The sequence below is a fragment of the Alexandromys fortis genome, unplaced genomic scaffold (assembly GCF_014885135.2).
Source record: "Alexandromys fortis isolate MF-2015 unplaced genomic scaffold, M_Fortis_MF-2015_v1.1 scaffold_0, whole genome shotgun sequence".
NCBI classification, from domain to species: Eukaryota; Metazoa; Chordata; class Mammalia; order Rodentia; family Cricetidae; genus Alexandromys; species Alexandromys fortis.
Window position 1 is genome coordinate 23241511 of NW_026067949.1, and position 20052 is coordinate 23261562.

General features: G+C 42.1%; 1 protein-coding gene across 1 annotated transcript in view; it reads left to right on the forward strand.

Moving 5' to 3' along the window:
* Positions 1-656: 656 nt before the first annotated feature.
* Nsun7 (NOP2/Sun RNA methyltransferase family member 7) overlaps positions 657-20052 on the forward strand; it is a 38912-nt gene continuing 19516 nt past the window's right edge. Inside the window, exons 1-7 of the mRNA XM_050149876.1 lie at positions 657-749; positions 1429-1827; positions 6679-6737; positions 7396-7526; positions 16764-16916; positions 17247-17430; positions 18339-18549. Of these exons, the coding sequence (XP_050005833.1) occupies positions 1497-1827; positions 6679-6737; positions 7396-7526; positions 16764-16916; positions 17247-17430; positions 18339-18549 (1069 nt within the window). The 5' untranslated portion in view covers positions 657-749; positions 1429-1496. The remainder of the gene's footprint in view (positions 750-1428; positions 1828-6678; positions 6738-7395; positions 7527-16763; positions 16917-17246; positions 17431-18338; positions 18550-20052) is intronic.

Consider the following 20052-nt stretch of genomic DNA (forward strand, 5'->3'; position numbering starts at 1 on the left):
GACACACACACAGACACAGTGTAGGCAGGCTTAGAGACACCAAGCAATTCAAGGTGGAAAAGTAACAAGGGCCTTCTACCAGAAGACCTTGCCTTTTCAAAGGTTTGGAATTTACCGTGTACTAAGATACTGCATGGCAGGTGGGCAGCCGGATAGAAGATTCAAATATACTATCACTCAAAACAGGAGGGACCACCAGTCTAGTTTATAGAAGGAGCAGAAAGGTCAAAGGATTGATGGAGTAAATAACTCCACTAGACAGAGTCATACTATGGCCTTTGGGCTAACTGCATTGGGATTACAAGAATTACAGGCAAAAAAAAAAAAAAAAAAAAAAAAGGCATAGTCTCGAGTCCCATACCCAGACTCAGAATCCTTGGTGATGGGTCCAGAGATCTACATTTTAGTGAGGACCTCAGAATTAAACCACGGAACTACACCCTAACCAAATATCTCTAAGAGTTTATGAAGGAGATCGGTGAGTGCTCTGGGAGCCTGGCCTCAGTCTTCCAAGAGAGACTGAACTGGCATCACAGCACCCCTGAGGGGACAAACAACTGGTGAGAGTCACCTCTGCCAAATCCGGTGGGTGAAGTCTGGAGTGTGGCGCCCCCCCCGGGGGGGGGTTGCCATGGAGATCCGGGCCCTGCTGGGCGGGCCAACGCCACGGGGAACCGAGGCCTGGGCCCAGCGGGAACCTGACTCCTCGCTCCCTGCAGCCGATCCGTAAGGCGGCCCCACGAGCTCAGGTGCGGTCTGGAGAAGCGTCCCCTCGGGGGACATAGAGCGCAGCCTAGAGAAGGACCCTAAGCCAGGGCGCGGCCTAGAGGAACGACCCCTCTAGGGACCCTGAGAGTGGAGGGCGGGACGCGGCCCGAGGGGACACCACGAGTGTCCCCTGAGAGACCCGGAGCGCGAGGGGCCCCGAGGAGCGGAGCGGCGTCTCCCTCCCTCGAGCGTCCCCGCTGCCCGAACTGGCGGGTGGTGTGGCTGCACTAGAAACAAACGGCCTCCGCGGGCCGCCGCCTCCCGGGGCTCCCGAGGGCCTGTGACCTCCCTCCAGCCCCCCAAGAGTGGCGGCTGCCAGCCCCGGGAACCATTCCAGCCCCAGACCAGGGCGGATTCGCGGAGAAGGTGATTGGGGCGCTTAGTCCCTTGGATGCTGATGATGCCAGGCCAGGGAGACCTAAGACACTTGTGGGGGGTCTGTCCCCAGTAGGCTGTGGCCAGATCGGCTCCTCTCAGGGGATCCAGTTCACCAGCCGGCCCTTCTACCCTGAATGCAAGTTTTCCTTGCAGTGGGAAGTATGGGATGTTCGGGTGGATAGGACGTGCCACCCCCCTTGTCTCTAAGGTCCCAGGAAGGGGACCGCCAAGAGAGGTGCTTCAGGAACAGGGATTTACTGGGACAACTTTTTCTTTCCGCAGAGACAATGCTTAAGACTACTTGGACAGCACTCTCTCGGACCACCTGAATTGTACTTGAATCTTGAATTATGACAACAGGGGCAAACATGCTGGATCCCACAAGTGAACTAGAGTTTTTTACCCTAGAAAATATAGAGGAGATCTCCCAGCTGGCCGCCCTGGAGATGTTAGGGGATGTAGTCGCCACGAAAAAATCTTCAACCAATGTCCCAGAAAAACCTAGCTATCCAGACTCCGTGTACGTTATGGCAGCGAACATTTTTCAGAGTATTCGGGTCGAAAAGTCGCCAGATAGAGTCATAATAAAGTACGGGAACGAACCCCTGCCATCCTGGTCCCAATCTGAGGATGAAGCCTTCCAGCGCTCCTCCTACGAGCTGGCGTTCAGTGCCCTGAAGTGTGAGTAATTCCAGTCTGGAAGGTCAGCGCTAGGAGAAAATAGCAAAGGTGGTGGTTTAGGCAGTTCAAGGTCACCCTGGGCTACAGGGTGAGATTCTGTTGTTTCAGAACACAAGAAAAAAAAGAGAAGGGTGGTGGGGGGAGACGGCAAAGAAATTTCTAGAATGCAGAATGCAGCCTAGCCCCTCAAACTTAGTGAATTTTGTTTTGTTTTGTTTTGTTTTTGCACGTGTATATGTTTGGTCAATTACAACAGTCTAAGCACCAGGGGGTCCTAGTGAAATTAGTAGAGTTTTCCTTGTTCTTAGACAGGTGTGGTGCAGTCATTTAAAATGACCGGGAGCCAGCTTGGTTGTTTGGTTGTACAGGCCAGCTGCTGAGCCAGGAGGATTTGCTCTCTCTTTCTCTCTCTCTCTCTCTCTCTCTCTCTCTCTCTCTCTCTCTCTCTCTCTCTCTCTCTCTCTCTCTCTCTCTCTCTCTCTCTCTCCTCCCTATCTGTCTCCATATTTCTCTCTCCCCATATCTCCCTCTATCTCTCCATATCTCTCTCTCCATCTCTCCTTCCCTCCCTCCCTCTCTCCCTCTCTGTGTTGTCCTGGCTGTCCTGGAACTCACTCTGATGACCAGGCTAGCCTTGAACTCACAGAGATCTGCCTGCCTTTGCCTCCTGCCTCCTAAATGCTGGAATTAAAAGCGTGCACCAGCACCGGCCAGCCTGATCTTTTTCTTTTAGATTATGATTTTGTCTCCCACACTTCCCACCAGTACAGTTCTGCACTTTACAGAACACATAAACAGAGCCAGTTTATGATTTTGCATTTTCTCCTCGGACAGTGAAATGCAGCTTGATCAGCTATGTTAGTTAGTTGGTATTTAATGTTAATCCAATTTTAGGTAGTTTTAATTCAAGTTTAAACAGTTTTCTTAATAGAATGTTGACCTTTATCTTTAGACACCAATCATAAAAGCTTGAGTTTTTCGACATAAAATTAAATCATCAATTACGTCGCTGTAACATGGAGATGTATGTTCTTCTGCCCCGTACCATTTTCTGTTTTATGCAGAGTCTTGTGACTACTGGATTTTTCTTACTGACCCAGATAATCTTTGTAATTATTATCTTGAACCTTTCCAACCTTCTTTTATGTCTTATTTATTTGTCGGGGTCTTACCATGTGGTCCAGAATATATGATAAGCTCTGGGGTTGTTGCCTCCAGCACCATGTTACAAACGAACAAACAAACAAATCAGAATTTCAATGTAGTGAGTTTTGCAAGATAAGTAAGTACCCAGTACTTTACATTTTTGTATTATCAGTGTGCTGCAGATCTTTTCACGTGTTACCGTGCACACTCCTGTGTACACGTGTACACTTGCAGTCCGCTTTACCGGTTTAGGTTCGGAGCGTCATGGTTCAGAAAGCAGATTCCATTTGTTTTCTAGGAGTCTTGGCAAAGACAACCCCTTCCCTGCTGTCCTTGGTATTACTCAGAAAGCACTAGCTTTTGAGTATCTAAAATTTATATGACATCCTTACCTTGAGATACCAATTTAAACAATAGCTATATTATACAAAACTATAACTAAACAATAATAGATACAACATGTTCTAGTGTAAGCTCTTTCTCTTAGCCGCCTTATGGTTCAGTATGATGCTTCTTCAAATGAAGACCAAGTAACCCCAAAGTAATCCACCCGCCTCTGTTTTTGTTCTTTTTTATTTATTGAGACAGCTCTGGCTGTCCTGAACACACTATATAGACTAGGCTAGCCTCGAACCCACAGAGATCCTCCCTGCCCCTGAAAGTGCTGAGATTAAAAGCAAGCACCACCATAGCCTGCTTCTCAGGTCAATTTTTGATTAAAAAAAGGATGAAGTTATTAATAAAGTCTGTTCTTATAAAATAGAAATTGAGAGAAGTTTGACTTTTGTCAAAATAGAGTTTGAATAATTTTAAGAAGAATCCCTGCATACTTCAAAGGAATACAGAGTTCTTTTTAAAGAAGGAGTGAGAGCTGGCATGGACCTGTTATCCCAGCACTCAGGAGGCAGAGGCAGGAGGACTGCCTCAAGTTCAAAGCAAGTCTGCATTATATACCTATACCCTCTCTCAAAAATCCAAACAAACAAACAAACAAACAAACAAATAAATAGATAAGAAAAACCTGTGAAACAGTCTAAGAAATGTATGAACAACAAATAAATGTTTTTAAAAGCTTGAGAAAGAGAAACTCCTGAAATTGCTAACTATTTTGCTAAATTTTATTTCTCTAATTTCTCTATGTGTATAAAGTTGTTGAAGAATTTAACTCCCACAAATTGACCATGGCATTAACCTGGCCATCTTGGCCTTTTTTTTTTAACCTGCCAGTGAATAACCCAATAAGTGCTTCACGTATGGTTCAGTTCTAGCTTTTGTGAATTAGAAATTATAGCTAAGGGTTTTCCAGACCTCTCTTCAACAGTTCCCTAAAAGGGTTTGTAGAACCCAGCAAATGTTTTATGTGCATGGTTTAGTACAACAGAGGGATACATATTAAATTAGCAAGCATTATGCAGGGGACAGAGTCCAGGAGAGAACAGATGCAAGGGACACATTGTCCTTTCCCAGGGAAGTCTTACAACAGCGCTTGACGTCCGACCAGGGGAAGGAATCACTGCCAATGAGGGGTGCTCACTTTGGCCTTGCTGTGTAGAATTTTTGTTGAGATTTGCTCTTAAAAGAAGACATGCTCAAATGTGTGACTGACTGACTGGTTACTCAGACTAACTTCTGTAAAGGTCAGGACAATGAGGCGTGACTCAGGGTCCAAGGTAAACAAAGACAGTGTGGACCAGGCAAATTATTGCCGGGGCTTAGGACAACCACCTACGAGCCAGTCAAGGGCCCTGTCTTTCTTCATAATGTGTAGTTTGTCCTCTAAAGCCTGCCAAGTTACCTAGACCTCCAATAACCTCCTATGCTTCAGCTGTCAGCTGTGACCCAACAGTCAAGGCAATTCTCTTAAGTGACCATAATAGTACTTCTTACTTGTTTAGGTCTTTTTTTTAAAAAAAAAAAAAAAAAAAAAAAAAGTATCTAAATTCATTTGATATAAATGGGAAGAATATTCTCATTTACAAATGAAAAAATGGAGGAAGCTCAAGGAGATATTAAATGGTTTGCCTAGAAAGGCATCATCTGGATGAAGAGTAGCAACACGTGTCCATAATTCCAGCTTTCTGTGGCGCCACATTGTTTTTACTTTGACTGTGTAATTAATTATCTTGCATTTGTTAGTAGCTGTTCTGATTTTGCTCAAAGGACTAAAATAATTTTGTCAAGTTTCCTTTCCTTGCCCAAAACATAGACTACATTGAATAAAGTGTAGCTATTATTTAAACTGATATTTCAAAGTAAGAAAGTCATGTAACTTTAGCTACGTGAAGCTGATACCATCTGCACAACACCAAAGGTAGTTGGAGGTGATTGTTTCGGCAAGAGTCCTAGAAAGCATGTGTGATACTGGCAAAATCAGGTTCTGTTTTCCTTCATTCTGCCCCTGTGGTCCCTAGTGATTCCAGAGGTCAAGTTTTACAGCCCACACACGTTCACTTAGAAGTCCTTCTTGGCTATGGAAATTATATTTTCTGTGTCAAAAAACTGAGATTTATGCTGGGAAATTATGAAGTTGATAGGAATTGGCTTGCAAGTACTAAAGATGCGAAATGCTGAACTTCCTTTCCCTTATAAAGGAAAATGAGAGCATTTCTTATATCCAAAGCTGCTGGCTTGAATATGTATAATGTTTCCCAAAAGATTGCCTATGAAAATTGTAGTTTTCACTTCAAGATTAGTCTTCTTTGATTTTCTCATTTCCCAAATAAAGATAGAAATTCTGTGTCTACATGATAAAGAATAGGTTTTTCAAGAACGCTGAACGAATCAAGACTAGGCCTTGCCTAACATATATATCAGAAACACTCATGGATCCAGGGGAGAATTGCAAATATGTTAAACCGTTCCCCCCTGTCATGAACCGCTGTCCTATCAAGACCTTTACGTGGCCACTCTTGTCATTTGGTTCGTAGTTAGTTCATCTGAGTCTTCACTAGTAAGTTTTACCAGATACTTAAGTTAAAACTATGTCTAATAAAAGTCCTGTGCATGAATAGAGGAAGATAAAACACTTCCCATTCATAAGGCTAGCAAGAATCCTGATAATTAACACCAGAAGGCTATTAAATGAAAATAACTTCACTCATAAACATAGAAAACCCAGAACAAAATATTAACAGTATTAATAGCTAATATAACATACCAGGAATACTTAAAACTGAAACTATCAAGGCTGTCTAACATTTTTCATGTTTCAACGTACCTGGCTGTTTTGCCTGCATATATGACTGTGTACCACGTGCATACAGTGCCATCAGGAGCCAGAAGAGGGCACCAAAGCCCCTGGAACTGGAGTTACAGCCAGTTGTGAGCCTCTATAGGGGTGCTGGGAAACTCTGGAAGAGCAGCCAGAGCTCTTAACTGCTGAGTCATCTCTCCAGCCCTGCTACTTAATATTAGTTATATCTTTTTAATGCCTTTCAAAGGTCATACATTAAGAGTGAAAATTCCTTTATGACCACATTGCTAATGCTTTGACTATGAGTCTCTGTAAAGCCCTAACTGTAAGAGCCCAGGAGTCATGAAGATTATAAATATTTCATCTTGCTGTTGTAACTTACGTCTTTATGAGGAGCTAAGATACATTTTAGATGTGAAAGTAATTTTAGAACATTATTTAATGTATTTAATTTAATGTCTTTATTTTAAGATTTGATATTCTGGGTAACAGACTTTCCCCTTGTCTTGCAGATCAAGATATTTTGGAAACTATATTAATAGACAGCACCGTCTTCCCAAGTACTAAAATAGTAAGTAACCAACTGTTAGAATTAGTCTACCTCATTATTACTTTTTAGGAAATGTGAAAATTCCCTCAATCTAAATAATAATCTGTGTAATGTTGAGACCACTCTAAACTATGTTTTTTCCTACTTCTAATGCTTGGATTTTTGACCTTGGCCCTGTCATTTTGACTCCTGTACCCCAAACTGTCTTTTTGGAGAAGTTCTATTTCTCAAACTAGATTCCCACCCTCCTTTTGAAGCCCTTCTCTTAGCTGGGCGGTAGTGGCACAAGCCTTTAATACCAGCACTCAGGAGGCAGAGGCAAGTAGATCCTTGAATTTGAGGCCAGCCTGATCTACAGAGTGAGTTCCAGGACTGTACAGAGAAACCCTGTCTCAAAGAACCAAAAACCCAACCCAAACCAAAACCCAAAAAGAAAGAAAGAAGAAAGGACCATCTCTATTTCAAATCTAACCATACTGTGTAAAAGTGATTATGTTCTTATTCTGTTATAAAAAGTAAAAGAATATAAAATATTACTGTTATCCATATTCACTCCTATCCTCAGAGGATCAAACCCAAGCCTTCAATCAGGCTAGGCAAGCATTCTCCTCCCGAGTGACATCTCAAGCCTTTGGATATTGTTTCTTTAGTTTTCTTTATGTATGTTTCTCCTTGGTAGCCAGATCATTTGAGCAGTCTTATTATTGTGATGCTGTACGATTTCCAAGATAGAAAATTTCAGCCCCGTGCCTTTCCCGATAATGAAGAGTCCATATCAGAAGTTCAAGAAGTGGAGACCCTGCTTAACAGGTAAGAGGAGGTAAAAGGACGTTCACACAAAACCCGCATTAGCGCTGTCCCTTATGGAACTTCCGTAGTGGAACTTGGCGATATCTGGGTCTCAAACATTTATGAAAGGATGTCAAAGTGTCTTGATTTCCTTGGCAAACAGTCTTGAATAGTTTAAATAACTAACTTTAGAGCAATTGTTAAGATGTGGGATTGCATGATCCAGTATATAAACGTGTGGGGACTCTTCACAAATTTCCAGTAGTTTCAGCATGTGCGTAAGCATGTGCGTAAGCTAAACTTAATTTAAAAGAACTAATGTTTGCTTCCTTAACTGATGTCTTTACAAAAAACTAACACATAACAAATAGAAAATTCCAAAACTATACAAAATTCACTGTTCCGCCAAACTAAAAAATGCCTGTCTAGTTAAGAACAAACTGATGTGTTCAGTTTCTGCTTTATCCTAAATATCAACAAGAAACTGTCATGAGGATAATAGAGTATTCGTCTTGAAGGGAGGCAAGGAAAGATATCAGGTTAAGAGTGGAGTTGAAAGTGGGCACACTGTGGTACTGTGTGTCAGTGTTGCTGTGCGTTCTGTTCTGGTGGTGTCCCCAGAACTCAGATGTGGAGTCAAGTGAGAAGTGCTTCAGCAACGAGGGCTTTGCCCTACAGGGTGCATTAGTGCCATTGTTCTTACTTTACCTCCTTTTCTTTTGAGTATGTGTATATATATATACACACACACACATATACGTATACACGCATATATGTGTGTGTGCGTGCATGTAAGTGAGCACGGGTATATCTGTGTGGAGATTAGAGGGCACTTTCATACGGCTTCCTCAGTTACTCCCTTCCTTATTTTTAGGCACAAAGTCTCACTGAACCTGGAGCTCACTGGTTGTATCAAAGTAGCTGGGCCAGCAAACCCCAGCAGTTTTTCTGTCTGCTTGCTGAGCATTAGAGTTACAGGTGCTGCATCTGGATTTTTTATGTGGGGGCTAGGGGTTTGAACTTAGGTTCTCATGTTTGTACAATATGCAATTTTCATACTCAGCCATCTTCCCATCCCTTTATTTTTCCTTGGAAATGGGGTCTTATGTACCCCAGAATGGCTCGGAACAGCTTATATAGCTGAGAATGACTTTGATCACCTGATCCCCCTCCCACAATCTCCTAAATTCTGGGGTTATAAGTTTATGCACACACACACGTACACACACAGACACTCATGCAAACGCATTTTCATGGACATCATAACTTAGTCTCAGACTGGCTAATGGGAGCTAAAGTTAGCTGAGGTGTCCAGAGAAGTCAAAGCACTCCAAGAAATGTCAGTATATGGTTTCATCATTGAAAGACGAGGTGACGCTGCTAGCCAGGGACCTGGATTATGAGGCCAGAGAAATCAGAAGGTTTTACTGCTTAGCGAGGGACTACAGATCCCTAGACATCTTCTTTTCCTCATAATATACAGCTTCCTCCTTTGGACCATAATGCAGATATGGTTGCGTGGCTACCCTTATAACCCCCAGCTCCAACCCCAGTTCATACGAAACCAGGTCTGGTGGTACATTCCTGAAACACTGGGAGATTGAGACAGAAGGACTGTGTGAGCCAGGCCAGCATGAAGATACACAGTGAGACCCTGGTTGTTGGTTTTTAAAAAAATAGTAATAAAATGCAAACCTTATCCAAAATTAGTCAGTCACATTATACTCATATTCACAATATTCTGTGTAAGAAATGCCTATATTTAATAATTGAATTGCAGAGAACATCAGAGCTATGCAAGGAAAATATAAAGGTACAGGGGAGCTGGAGAGATAGCCCAGTGGTTAAGAGCACATACTGCTCTTGCAGAGGACCCAAGTTTGGTTCCTAGCACCCACTTGGATGGCTCCAGGGCATCTGATATTGTCTCTTGACCTCTGCCAGCACCGCACTCGTGTGCACAAATGCCCTCTTCTCAAACACACATATACATAATTAGAAATTGTAAAATAAAATCTATAAAAAAGATACACTTAGCAGTATTTTTTTTTAAAGTGCTGTGTTACTGAAGTTGGTTTCAAACTCCTAAGCTCAAGCGATCTTCCTACCTCAGTCACCAAGTGCTACCCTGCCCAGCAGAGCCAAAGTATTTTAATAAGGGTCTTAACTCTCAAACTGTCCTCAGTTAGCTTGAGCAAGAGTGGAAAATGTCCCTATAGAGGGAGTTCTCACCTGGGAGGAAATGGAAGTAGGAAAGCCGGAAGGAGTTGGCTCCTTTAACCCTGTGCCCTTTATAGCACTTTAGTCTCTGTCTCACTCTCTCCCGGTGAAGTTCTGTCTTCTGCTCCACTTCTCTAGCCCGTGTTGGGAGAGCCCTGTTGCTGCTCCCAGTGTCTGCCCGCTAGTTTCTTTTCTTAGACTAACTTACTAGCTCTGTAGCCGGATTAGAAACTCCTGTCAGAGAATTTCCACACTGTTCAGCCCCAAGTCTTCCATATTATAATTAAGGCACTACCTCTACCTAATATTTGTCTTAACTCACGCCTCCTCCCCCCTGCTCCACTCTGTGGTAGCTAACGCATCAAATCCTGTGACTCCAATTCCAAAACACACGTGAATCTCCTCGTCCATCCCCACTTTTACCACCCTTCCTCACACTAAATCCTTACACTATGAGTAGACTCTTCACTGGATTCCCTGTGTATAATCCCTTACCCTGACCTGTTCCAGAGGGCAAGGAGAGTGAGATTTGTTTATCTTGAGATAAGGTCTCTGGTAGACCAGACCAGCCTTGGACTTGCTGGTTGCGAGTCTGGCCTTGAACTCAGGGTTGTTTTGCCTCCATCTCTCAAGATGTTGAAATTACAGGAATGTAACACTCTGTCCAGCTAAAGTGATTTATTTTAAGATGAATTATGTGGTCAAAATCAAATATCATGGATCAGACTTAGAACATGTGTAAGATTAATGAGGTGAAGGTTCTAGCTTTTATGTAAGAAACAGCCTAAAAATTGATCCTGAGAGAACAAAATCAAGTAAGTTGAGCCTTAAATGTCTTGGCGCCATGCCTACAGGGACTTTCCAATTGCAATATAGGAAGTGGAAAAGAACAGTCTTGCTGAGTTAAGGAAGCAGAGACCAGTTTTAAAAGGCTGCAGCGTCCTGTTTTTCTCTATCTAAGCGGTGATGTGTATGAAATGCCTCGTGACTGTTAGGCTAACTCTACAGGTCATCTGTCACATTTGCCCAGAGATGTGCTTTTTCTTCCCCCAGTTTTCTTATTGCCCATCATGCCCCAGAGTATGTCATTTGCCGACAGGTCCCATAAACAATTCTTAAAACTGAGTTTTTCCTTTCATGTTTTTTTTTTCTGACTTTTCTTTGGAACCTCTTTGATCATTTAACCTTTCTCGTGGAGAATCTGAAACAGATCATCTGATGAGGGTCAGTCTTATGTTTTCAAGCAGATTTTCTCCAGGCATCAGGAAGACGTTCAGCTTGGAACTGGAGAAGCTCGTGTAAGAAGCCACATTGGAGTAAGTGGCTGAGCACGGGGTACCTAAAGGAACGGGATTTCATCAGACTGACAGGGCTTCTCTGTCTCTATCATCTACTTGCTTATTGCTTCCATGAACTTCTTGTGTATCAGATCAGGAGATGCTACTATAACCTCTGCTGTTGCTGCCATAGATACCAACAGGCCAGCTTTAGGGACCTCTTCCAGGAAAGCTACAGAAGCTGTGTCACTAGAGATCTTAGAGAAGGAACCTCCAGGGACTAGTGCCCCAGGAGTGCCCTCAACACCCCAACAGGGAACCCAAGACTTCTGGAACCCAAACAGTGCTCCATCCAGCACACTCCTGTCTGCCTGCCTTAATTGCAGCCATGACAGTTGAGGAGAGGTCATTTCCGCCATCGTCAGCTCCTGGAATGTCTGTTGATTCCAAGGACAAACGTGATAGGAGAGAACAACGCAGAGCATAGTCCAGAGGCTAGAACAACTGGAGGACTTGCGGTGGTGAAACAAGACTCTCATAATGGAGCAATTGGGTATCGATATTCTGTATATTTACCTCGTTCTTGTTCCCCATTGCAGTTTGCCTTATTTGTATAACACCCAAGGTCACTGTAGCAGGCTAGCTGGCCCCACTGTTCGTGTCTTACAGAGTTTCTCGTTTCACCTTTGCCCACACCGTTTCCTTTTCCCCTTTTCTTTCCCAGAGGACACAGACCGCCAGTTTCACAGGGTGTCTCGATTCGCCCTCCAGAGAGACGAGACTGTTTCATGTCACCTGAATGCACACCTATCGCCTTCTCTTTTCAGTCCATCTTTAAGGAAAACTCCCATACCCCCAGCATTTGTAAACCACCATTTCCCCATTTATGTGTGTGCATCACTGTCCTCTACTTCCTGTCTAGCAACTGAGATGATCACTAGTCCCACCATGGCTTCTTCTCTTTCTTTTCATATTCATAATAACCTAGGTCACATACTGCTGTCATGGACCTTTGCTCCCTAAAGCAGTTGGTACAAAGGAGTGATTGACAGTTTCAGTCAGCTACGTACGACTCTTGTTTCATAATGGGTTTATTGCTGCAGTGACAGTTTCAGTCAATGCCAACTGTTAGGGGAGAACTTGGAAGAGGCCTAGTGCTCTGAACACCCATCTATGAACCCTTCTACAGCCAGTCTCTTAGGAACTCTGCGGCATGGAAAGGGAGGCTTGGAATAAGAGCAATTCTGCCTGCCCCATTTACCCACGTTCTAACTCCAGAAGGGCAAGTCTTGGTGCAAACCACAAGAACCATGAAAACCAAGACAATATACCTTCTCTAAAAATGACCAGTTCCATAGTAACCCCCTATAGGAGTGACTTAGATAAAAGCCTGGACAAATAAAGAAATGAATGATTATCTACGTAGAAGAATCAAACCAGATCCTTCTCTTATCTTGCACAAAAATCAAACCCAAGTGGATCAAGGATTTGAAGACTTGAAACTCTAAAAGTGCTAGAGACAAAACCAAGATATACACGTCAAGTTATAGGCATAGATAAGGGCTTTCTGAGCAGGGCTCTGGGGTCAGGAAATAGGGCAGCAATAGACAATGGAACCTCGTGAAATCAACAAGCACAGGAAAGGGAACTGTTAATCTAACAGAGTGAAGAGGTAGCCACGGAATAGGAGAAAATCTTTGCCATCTGTATATCTGATTATAGACAAAGAACTAAAAACACCTAAATATTATAAAACAACCCAATCATAAAATGGGCTATGGAACTGAACAAAGAGTTCTCAAAAGGAATACAAATGGCTAATAATTTTTAAAAAGTGTTACACATTCTTTACCATCAAAGAAATGAAAGTTAAAACTACCTTGAGACTCTGACTCACTCCAGTCAGAATGGCTATTATCCGGAAAACAAACAAAGGGCTAGAGAGATGGTGTACTAGTTAGGAGCACTTGCTGTTCTTGCAGAGGACCCTGGTTCAGTTCCCAGCTCCCACATAGCAGCTTACAACCGTCAGTGACTCCTTCCAGAGGACATCACACCCTTTTCTGGACTCTGTGGGCACTGCTTGCTTATGGTACACTCATATAAATGCAGGTAAAATACCCATAACAAAGTAAAGTCTTTTCAAAGAAAACAAGTCAGGTGGTGGTGGTGCACATATTTAATCCCATCACTTAAGAGTCAGGGGCTGGCGGTTGTCTATGAGTTTGAGCCAGCCTGGTCTACAGAGTGAGTTCCAGAACAGCCAGGGCTATGCAGAGAAACCCTGTCTTGAAAAACAAACAAACAAAGGACAAAAAAGGAAACAAATAACAGCAAATGCTGGTGGAGAGGCGAAGAAACAGGAACTCTATTTGGTGTGTGTGGGAATTCAAACTGATACAGCCACTGTGGAAACCAATGTGGCTGTTTCTCAAAACACTAAATAGAACTGCCGTATGATCCAGAATACCATTCTTGGGCTGGGCATATTCCCAGTGATAATGCATCACGAGAGAGCTATTTACACACCTGTGTTCATCATTGCCGTATTCACAATTGCTCGGAAATGACACAAGTCTTGGTGTCTATCAATTGGTGAAGAGATACTGCAATTATAGTACATAAACATAATGAAATTTTACTCAGCTGTAAAGAAAGACGTTAATTATGGAATCTGTAGGAAAATGAATAGAGCTAAAAGTATCCCGAGCGAGGTGGCCCCGGCCCGGAGACAGATTTCACGTAAGCTCGAGCTGCTCCGAGTTTCCATTTGTTTCCCGTTCCTCTGTCTCTACATCTCTCGTCCAGGGGTACGTATTTCAGAATTAGTAGGTACCTTCTGGCCTGAGGGTTCCTCTGCTTCAACTATTGGCAGCCTATCTCATGTTCTGCTTTACTCTTGGCTACCTTCCACTCTCTTCCCTTTTATCTTTTTTTTAATATTTATTTATTATGTATACAATATTCTGTCTGTGTGTATGCCTGCAGGCCAGAAGGGGGCATCAGACCCCATTACAGATGGTTGTGAGCCACCATGTGGTTGCTGGGAATTGAACTCAGGACCTTTGGAAGAGCAGGCAATGCTCTTAACCTCTGAGCCATTTCTCCAGCCCCCTCTTCCCTTTTATCTTAGCTGGAATTTAACTCCTCAGAACTATCCCTTGACTCCCCTAGCAAGGACCCTTTAGTCCACCACAGCACAGTGAAACGCCTTTCCTTGTTATTAGTACTTAGGACATCTCAAAAAAGAATTGTTGTTTTCCACTAGATTCTAAACTTCGTATGTCAGGAGCAACTTCTTTCTGGTCCACTCATTGGTTTCTGGAACTTTGAACATTGCCTGCAATATATAGTAAGAAAACAAGTGTATTTGCTCAATAAATTCATTACTATCTCTCTACTTTTAAGTATCCCTCTATTTTCTGCACAAAAAGTTGCAACATCCTATCTTCAGTCTGCAAGCTGTGTTGTGATTTCCCGCTGGGTCTCTCTCCACACAGGTGCTGCGCTGTGTAATGTCGTCTCCACGTCTCTATGGCACTGTGCCCTGTCTGTGTGCCGTTTCCCACCGTGTCTGGAAAACGCATGCTCTCTATGTCTCCTCTCCTTTTGTGGTCTGGAAAATGTTGCTCGTCCTTTACTAGTTAACTCAGCTTTTCTAGAGATCCCTTTGGACCAGCATCAGTATATTTCTTCTTAATGTGTTTCCTCTCTTCTCTGTGTCTCTCAGCAGTCAGCGCGTTATGCTGGGATTGTTTCTATGTCTTTTTCTGCAGCAAGTGTCAATTAAGGATCAAAATCATTTTTGGGGTGGGGTGGCAGGGTTTTATTAGGGAGTACTGGCTAGCTTGAAACTTGCCAAGTAGACCAAACTGGCTTCAAATTTGCAGCAATCCTGTTTGCTTCCCTGGTGCTGGGATTACAGGCAGATTCCTTTACAGATCCCAATTATCATTTAGTCTTTATAGATCCAGATATCATTACGGTATTTAGTTCCTAGTAGAAATGTGATAAGCATATTAATTATAAGATTTTCTTGGCTAGCCAGACTCTTAAGTAAGTTTTCATAGATATCTGTACAACAACCTTGTTCATTAGATACTAATTGCTAAAGTAATTACTTGCAGAGCTTAGAAAGGTTAATAACTTGTCTAAAGGCATGCTGCTAATGATTGGTGGAAGAAAAGTTTGAACTCAGGTAATTTGATTCAGAGGCCAGGCAGAAGAGAGAAGGGGAGCGGGAGGGAAGAGAGAGAATGAGGGAAGACGGAGGGGATGGAGAGAAAAAGGGGAGGAGAGAGAGGTGGAGGAACATACATATTATAGGCTTGCAAATATCTAAAGATAGATGTATGGAAGGAAGGGAGTGGCGGAACTGTTGCAGGAGGAGCCGCGTGAGGCTGACTTACTAGTATTCTAGTATATTCATGCTAAAGCTTGGGTTCTGTCCTGTGGCCAGTGCACTTTGGAATTGTCTAATATGCTGAGACAGGATCTCTGACTGCGTGTGGATGGGAATGCTGGTGAAGGGGGCAGCTGGGCAGCTGTGGTAGCAGAGATTAATCAGATAATCCACTTGGTAGCATTTATTATGTATGGAAAACTCGAACTAAGTTGGTATTTGGAAATAAATGATCAAAATATTCTGTAACCAAACATCTACACATGTATACTATAGAACAGCAATTCACAGTCTTTGCTTAGTCTTCGGTATGTATCAATATGCTATTATTTTAAGTCTCCTGCTGCAATTTTATAATACAGCTTAATAAGTTTACTGTCTGCCAAAACCACCCTCTTCAGGTACTCCTGATTGTCTCTCTCAGACCTACAAATTAAGATTTTTATTTTGGCAAGTGGGTGTGAAATTTAGACTCGGGAGTTTGGATTGCATAAGGAAAAGAAAGCGGTGTCCCGCACGTGGTGCCCATCACCAAGCTCTGCATCCTACTGTTCGTTCAGGGTTTGTGTTGCTGGCCGCCCAGCGATTCCTTAAGGATGTCCTCTTTTTCCTAAATACACATCAAGTGGACCTCAGTTTGTAGTTGACCCTTTTGTGACATCTGTTCCTTATTTTTCCTTTATTTCAGTTGGATTCCTACTCAGTTCTAGAAGAGGCACAAAGTAATGAATGCTATTTACACTCGTTAAAATGTATTGTGTCTTCGTAGTACTAATGTTCTTTTCTCTTGTTTGGGACTGTGAGGCATTGGGTGTTCGGAACTAAGCGGGGTTTGAGAGAGTCTAATGAAACCTTTGGAATAGTATCAACACACACCATTGCCCCATCTTGATAATATTAACCAGACTATAATGGCTGCCTGCTGTGTGTCTGTCCTGTGCTAAATACTGTGCACACAGAAGCACATTAATGCTAAGGTAAGCTGACCACCTCGAGAGCTGGGAGAACTGATGCCGAGAGAACGAGAGACGTTCCCAAGGCCTCACGCTGGTGAGCAATGGCGCCTGGATTCACTTCTGCTTCGTCTCCTTGAGATTCTGTGCTTATTCCTTGAACTATCAATGTTGTAATATTTTAGGAGTATATAACTACACAGCAGCAAAACAGAGCAGAAGATCAGGACTATTGGGTTTCTATTTTTGAATATCACAAAATTTTATTTTAGCTTTTAAAAATTTGAAATGGAATGACAGACAAATTTGTTAAAACTCAAAATGGGATTTTGTAAATGTTTCAAATGGAGAATTGATAGTCTTGTTTCACATTCATGGTCATCAAGAATGAGTTTTCTGTCTCTAGCTGTAAGACAAAGTTGGCTGCATCATTGGCGAGATGTCGAATCAAACACGACGCCCTTTCAATTTACCACATTCTACCAGAGACGGTTAGGAAACAGGAACAGAGGGCCTCCACTTTGCCTCTTTATGCTTGGATAAATACTGGTAAAATCAGGTATGCACTTCAGTCCAGTTCTTCATTCATATTTCAAAACCCTATTATTTTAAGATAATGTAATAAAGACTTCCTTTCTTAGGGGTGAGGCCACATTTAGGGAAATGATTAGAGTCATAGTTTAATTTTAGCTCTTACCATCGATTTACTAAATTGATAAGCTTATAATTATATGTTACACTTTCTGTTTCTAATTATTTTTTAACTTTGCTAAAATTGTTTTATCACATGCAATATGTATAGTGATATTTCTCATTGTTGCAGGAGCAAATGTATTAATGCTAAATATGTTTGAATGCGTTCTATTTATGATTGTGTTTATATGTGCAGCCCTGAAGACGTCTATAGTAGTCTGAGGGGAAAGGGTTATCATAGAGTCAAGTCTGTTCTGCATCTCGATGACAGAGTTTTCGCCGTGGATCAGCACTGCGACGATGTTTTAATTTTTCCAGCTCATCTCAAAAGAGATCTTAAAAACACAGATCTCTTCAAAGATTATAAACTTATTTTTCAGGTAAACTACTATTTATTTCCATTGTGAGTTGAATAATACTGCTTACCCAAACAATCCTTGCACCTAAAAAGGAATTTAAGGTGGATTAATTTAGCGCTCTAAATTTTGACACCCCCCCCCCCAGCATTCTTTGGTTGGTTCAGTTTTTTTGAGACGAGATCTTGTTATCCAGCCCAGACTACTGGGAATGCTTTATCTTGCTCAGGTTAGGTTCAAGTTTATGTCAATCCTCCAGCCTCAGCCTCCCACGTGCTGGGATTAGGCCCAGCTCCCACACCCATATCCTTGGATAGAATCTTTTCTGCCTTTTATAATTTTCTCAAACATCTCAGTTTCATCTGAGCTAGCAGCAATTTAGATGGCGGTGCAATTGGGAATTAAAAATGGTAGTTGTGGGTGAGTGGGGTTTCATGAAGGGGTAAGAGTGAAGGCGAAGGGACTGGAGAGATGGCCCATGGGTTAAGGGAGTACCACATCAGGCTTCTCAGAACTGCCTGGAACCTGGACTCCAGAGGAACTGACACCACCTTCTTGCCTCTGTAGGCACTGTCTTCATGTGCACAAATTCCCACACAGCCACATAATTAAAAACATCCACAACACAAAAGAATGGAAGCCAAGCCATAATAATCTATAATTATATTTTGCGATTTTAGGATTGGCTTGTCACTATACAGAGAATAAATGGTAGATATAGCCTAGGTTAATGAGTAAGCCTTTTATTTTAAATATGTTTCTCAGTTATCTTCACTGACTTTCATTTAGACATATATTAAGATGCTACACTAAAATGGATCGGGTATCTTTTAAGAATTCCTACCAAGCGCTTGGGTTTATTTAAAGTAAAATTAAGTCATCTTACTTTTCTGTTACCCATTTTAAAATTCTAACCATACTGTTTTCTGTAGGACAAATCTCGAAGTATTGCTGTCCACTCTGTAAAAGCTTTATTAAATATGGATGATGATATCCTAATGGTCAACACAGGCTCGTGGTACACAGTTGCCCATATGTCAATCTTAACAAATAATAACACCTCAAAAATATTTGTATGTGGAATACAATCACAAGATAAGGAATCTGAACTGACAAACCTTTTTGCAAAAATGGGATGCAAAAGTATGTGCAAATAATATTTGATGATTATTGTTCTAAAAAAATCTAGAAATATTTGAAGTGTTAGAAGTTTTACTATGTTGTCGTAATATAAATTATATGTGAACCATCTTTCTAAAAGCCTCGCAAACCCATGTCAGGCTGTCTGTGTTTAATACAGGACTGAAGGCTCCAGGTTAAAGTAATTAGCTTCTAGGTGTTTGGGAATTGGGCTGCTTTTCTCTCTGACAGAATAACATCTGATTCAAAACTCATCGTTTGATAGATGAGAAGATATTAACATAGATGTTTAATTTACAAAGGGAACAGAAATGAAGTCTTTCATGCTCCTAATTTTTAATATCTCATTGGATCCTGAAAAGACCACACTCACTAGAGGCTGCAGAAGTAAACAGAATGGCTGCCGAGTGGCAGAGCCAGAGAAGCAAACAGTTTGCAATTCCAGGCTAGGAAAGGTAGCAAATCAAATCCTAGATGTCTTCCATCTTAATTTCTAGTTGAGTTAAGGTGACCTGGGACTTAGAGTAACCAGTCTTAGGTGGACCCATTCTACCTACTAGAAGCAAAAGTAACTTCTCTCTGGAAAAAAAAAAATATCTAAGTTTCAAGTTATCTCCCAAATATCCAAATGCAGTGTCTGGCACTCAGACAAAAAGAAGGAAACACATAACTCAAAAATACTAAACTGAAAAGAAAAGAGACTGTTATTTTAGCTGAGAAATGGTAGATAAGACTCAAAGAGAGTACACTGGCAGGAATGAGACCAACCGAGGATTCAAATACTGGCTCCACCAGCTGTGGATTTAGCCAGGGCTAATGGTTGCGAGCTACTCAGCTCTGCTAAGCAGCCTGCAGAAAATAAGTTAATACCATGGGCATCACAGCCTGGCTGCTTAAAGCAAAGACAAAGCACAGTCAGCAGTAGCTGAAGAGGCTGATGGGAAGCTATAGACTTGGAACAAGACAAGCCAAAGCAAAATACAAAAATGCCGTGTGTGCAATGAAGAAATAAATGGGGAGGGGAAGCCCAGTAAAGGGAACGTGTGCATAGCGTGCGCGGCACCCTGGGTTTGCTCTCCATTACTGAATAAAAGGAAAGAGAGGAGAAGACCTGAGAAGAATCTCAAGCTGAGACTGGCTTTTCCCACACATACATGCATGAGTCCCCCATACACACGTAGTTATAAATTTAAAAACATCTTTAAAAAGAGGACCAAACACACAAGAATACACTAAAGGTGAAAAACAAAGGGGAAAGATTCACTTCACAAGAAAATTTGACACGAAGTAAAAACCTACAGCGGTGGTTGCGGTGTAAAAGCGGATCAGTAACAGAGGGGGGCAGGCAGAGTCCAGACAAAGCCTGCACTTATGGGGCTTTAGCTATGGCTAAGGTAACAGCAGAAGGCTCAGGAACAGATGATCTCTTTGTAAACTATGATAGGAAGAAAACTGACACTTCATTTCAGTGTATATCTAGAATCCCCTAGAATATGTTATAAAAAA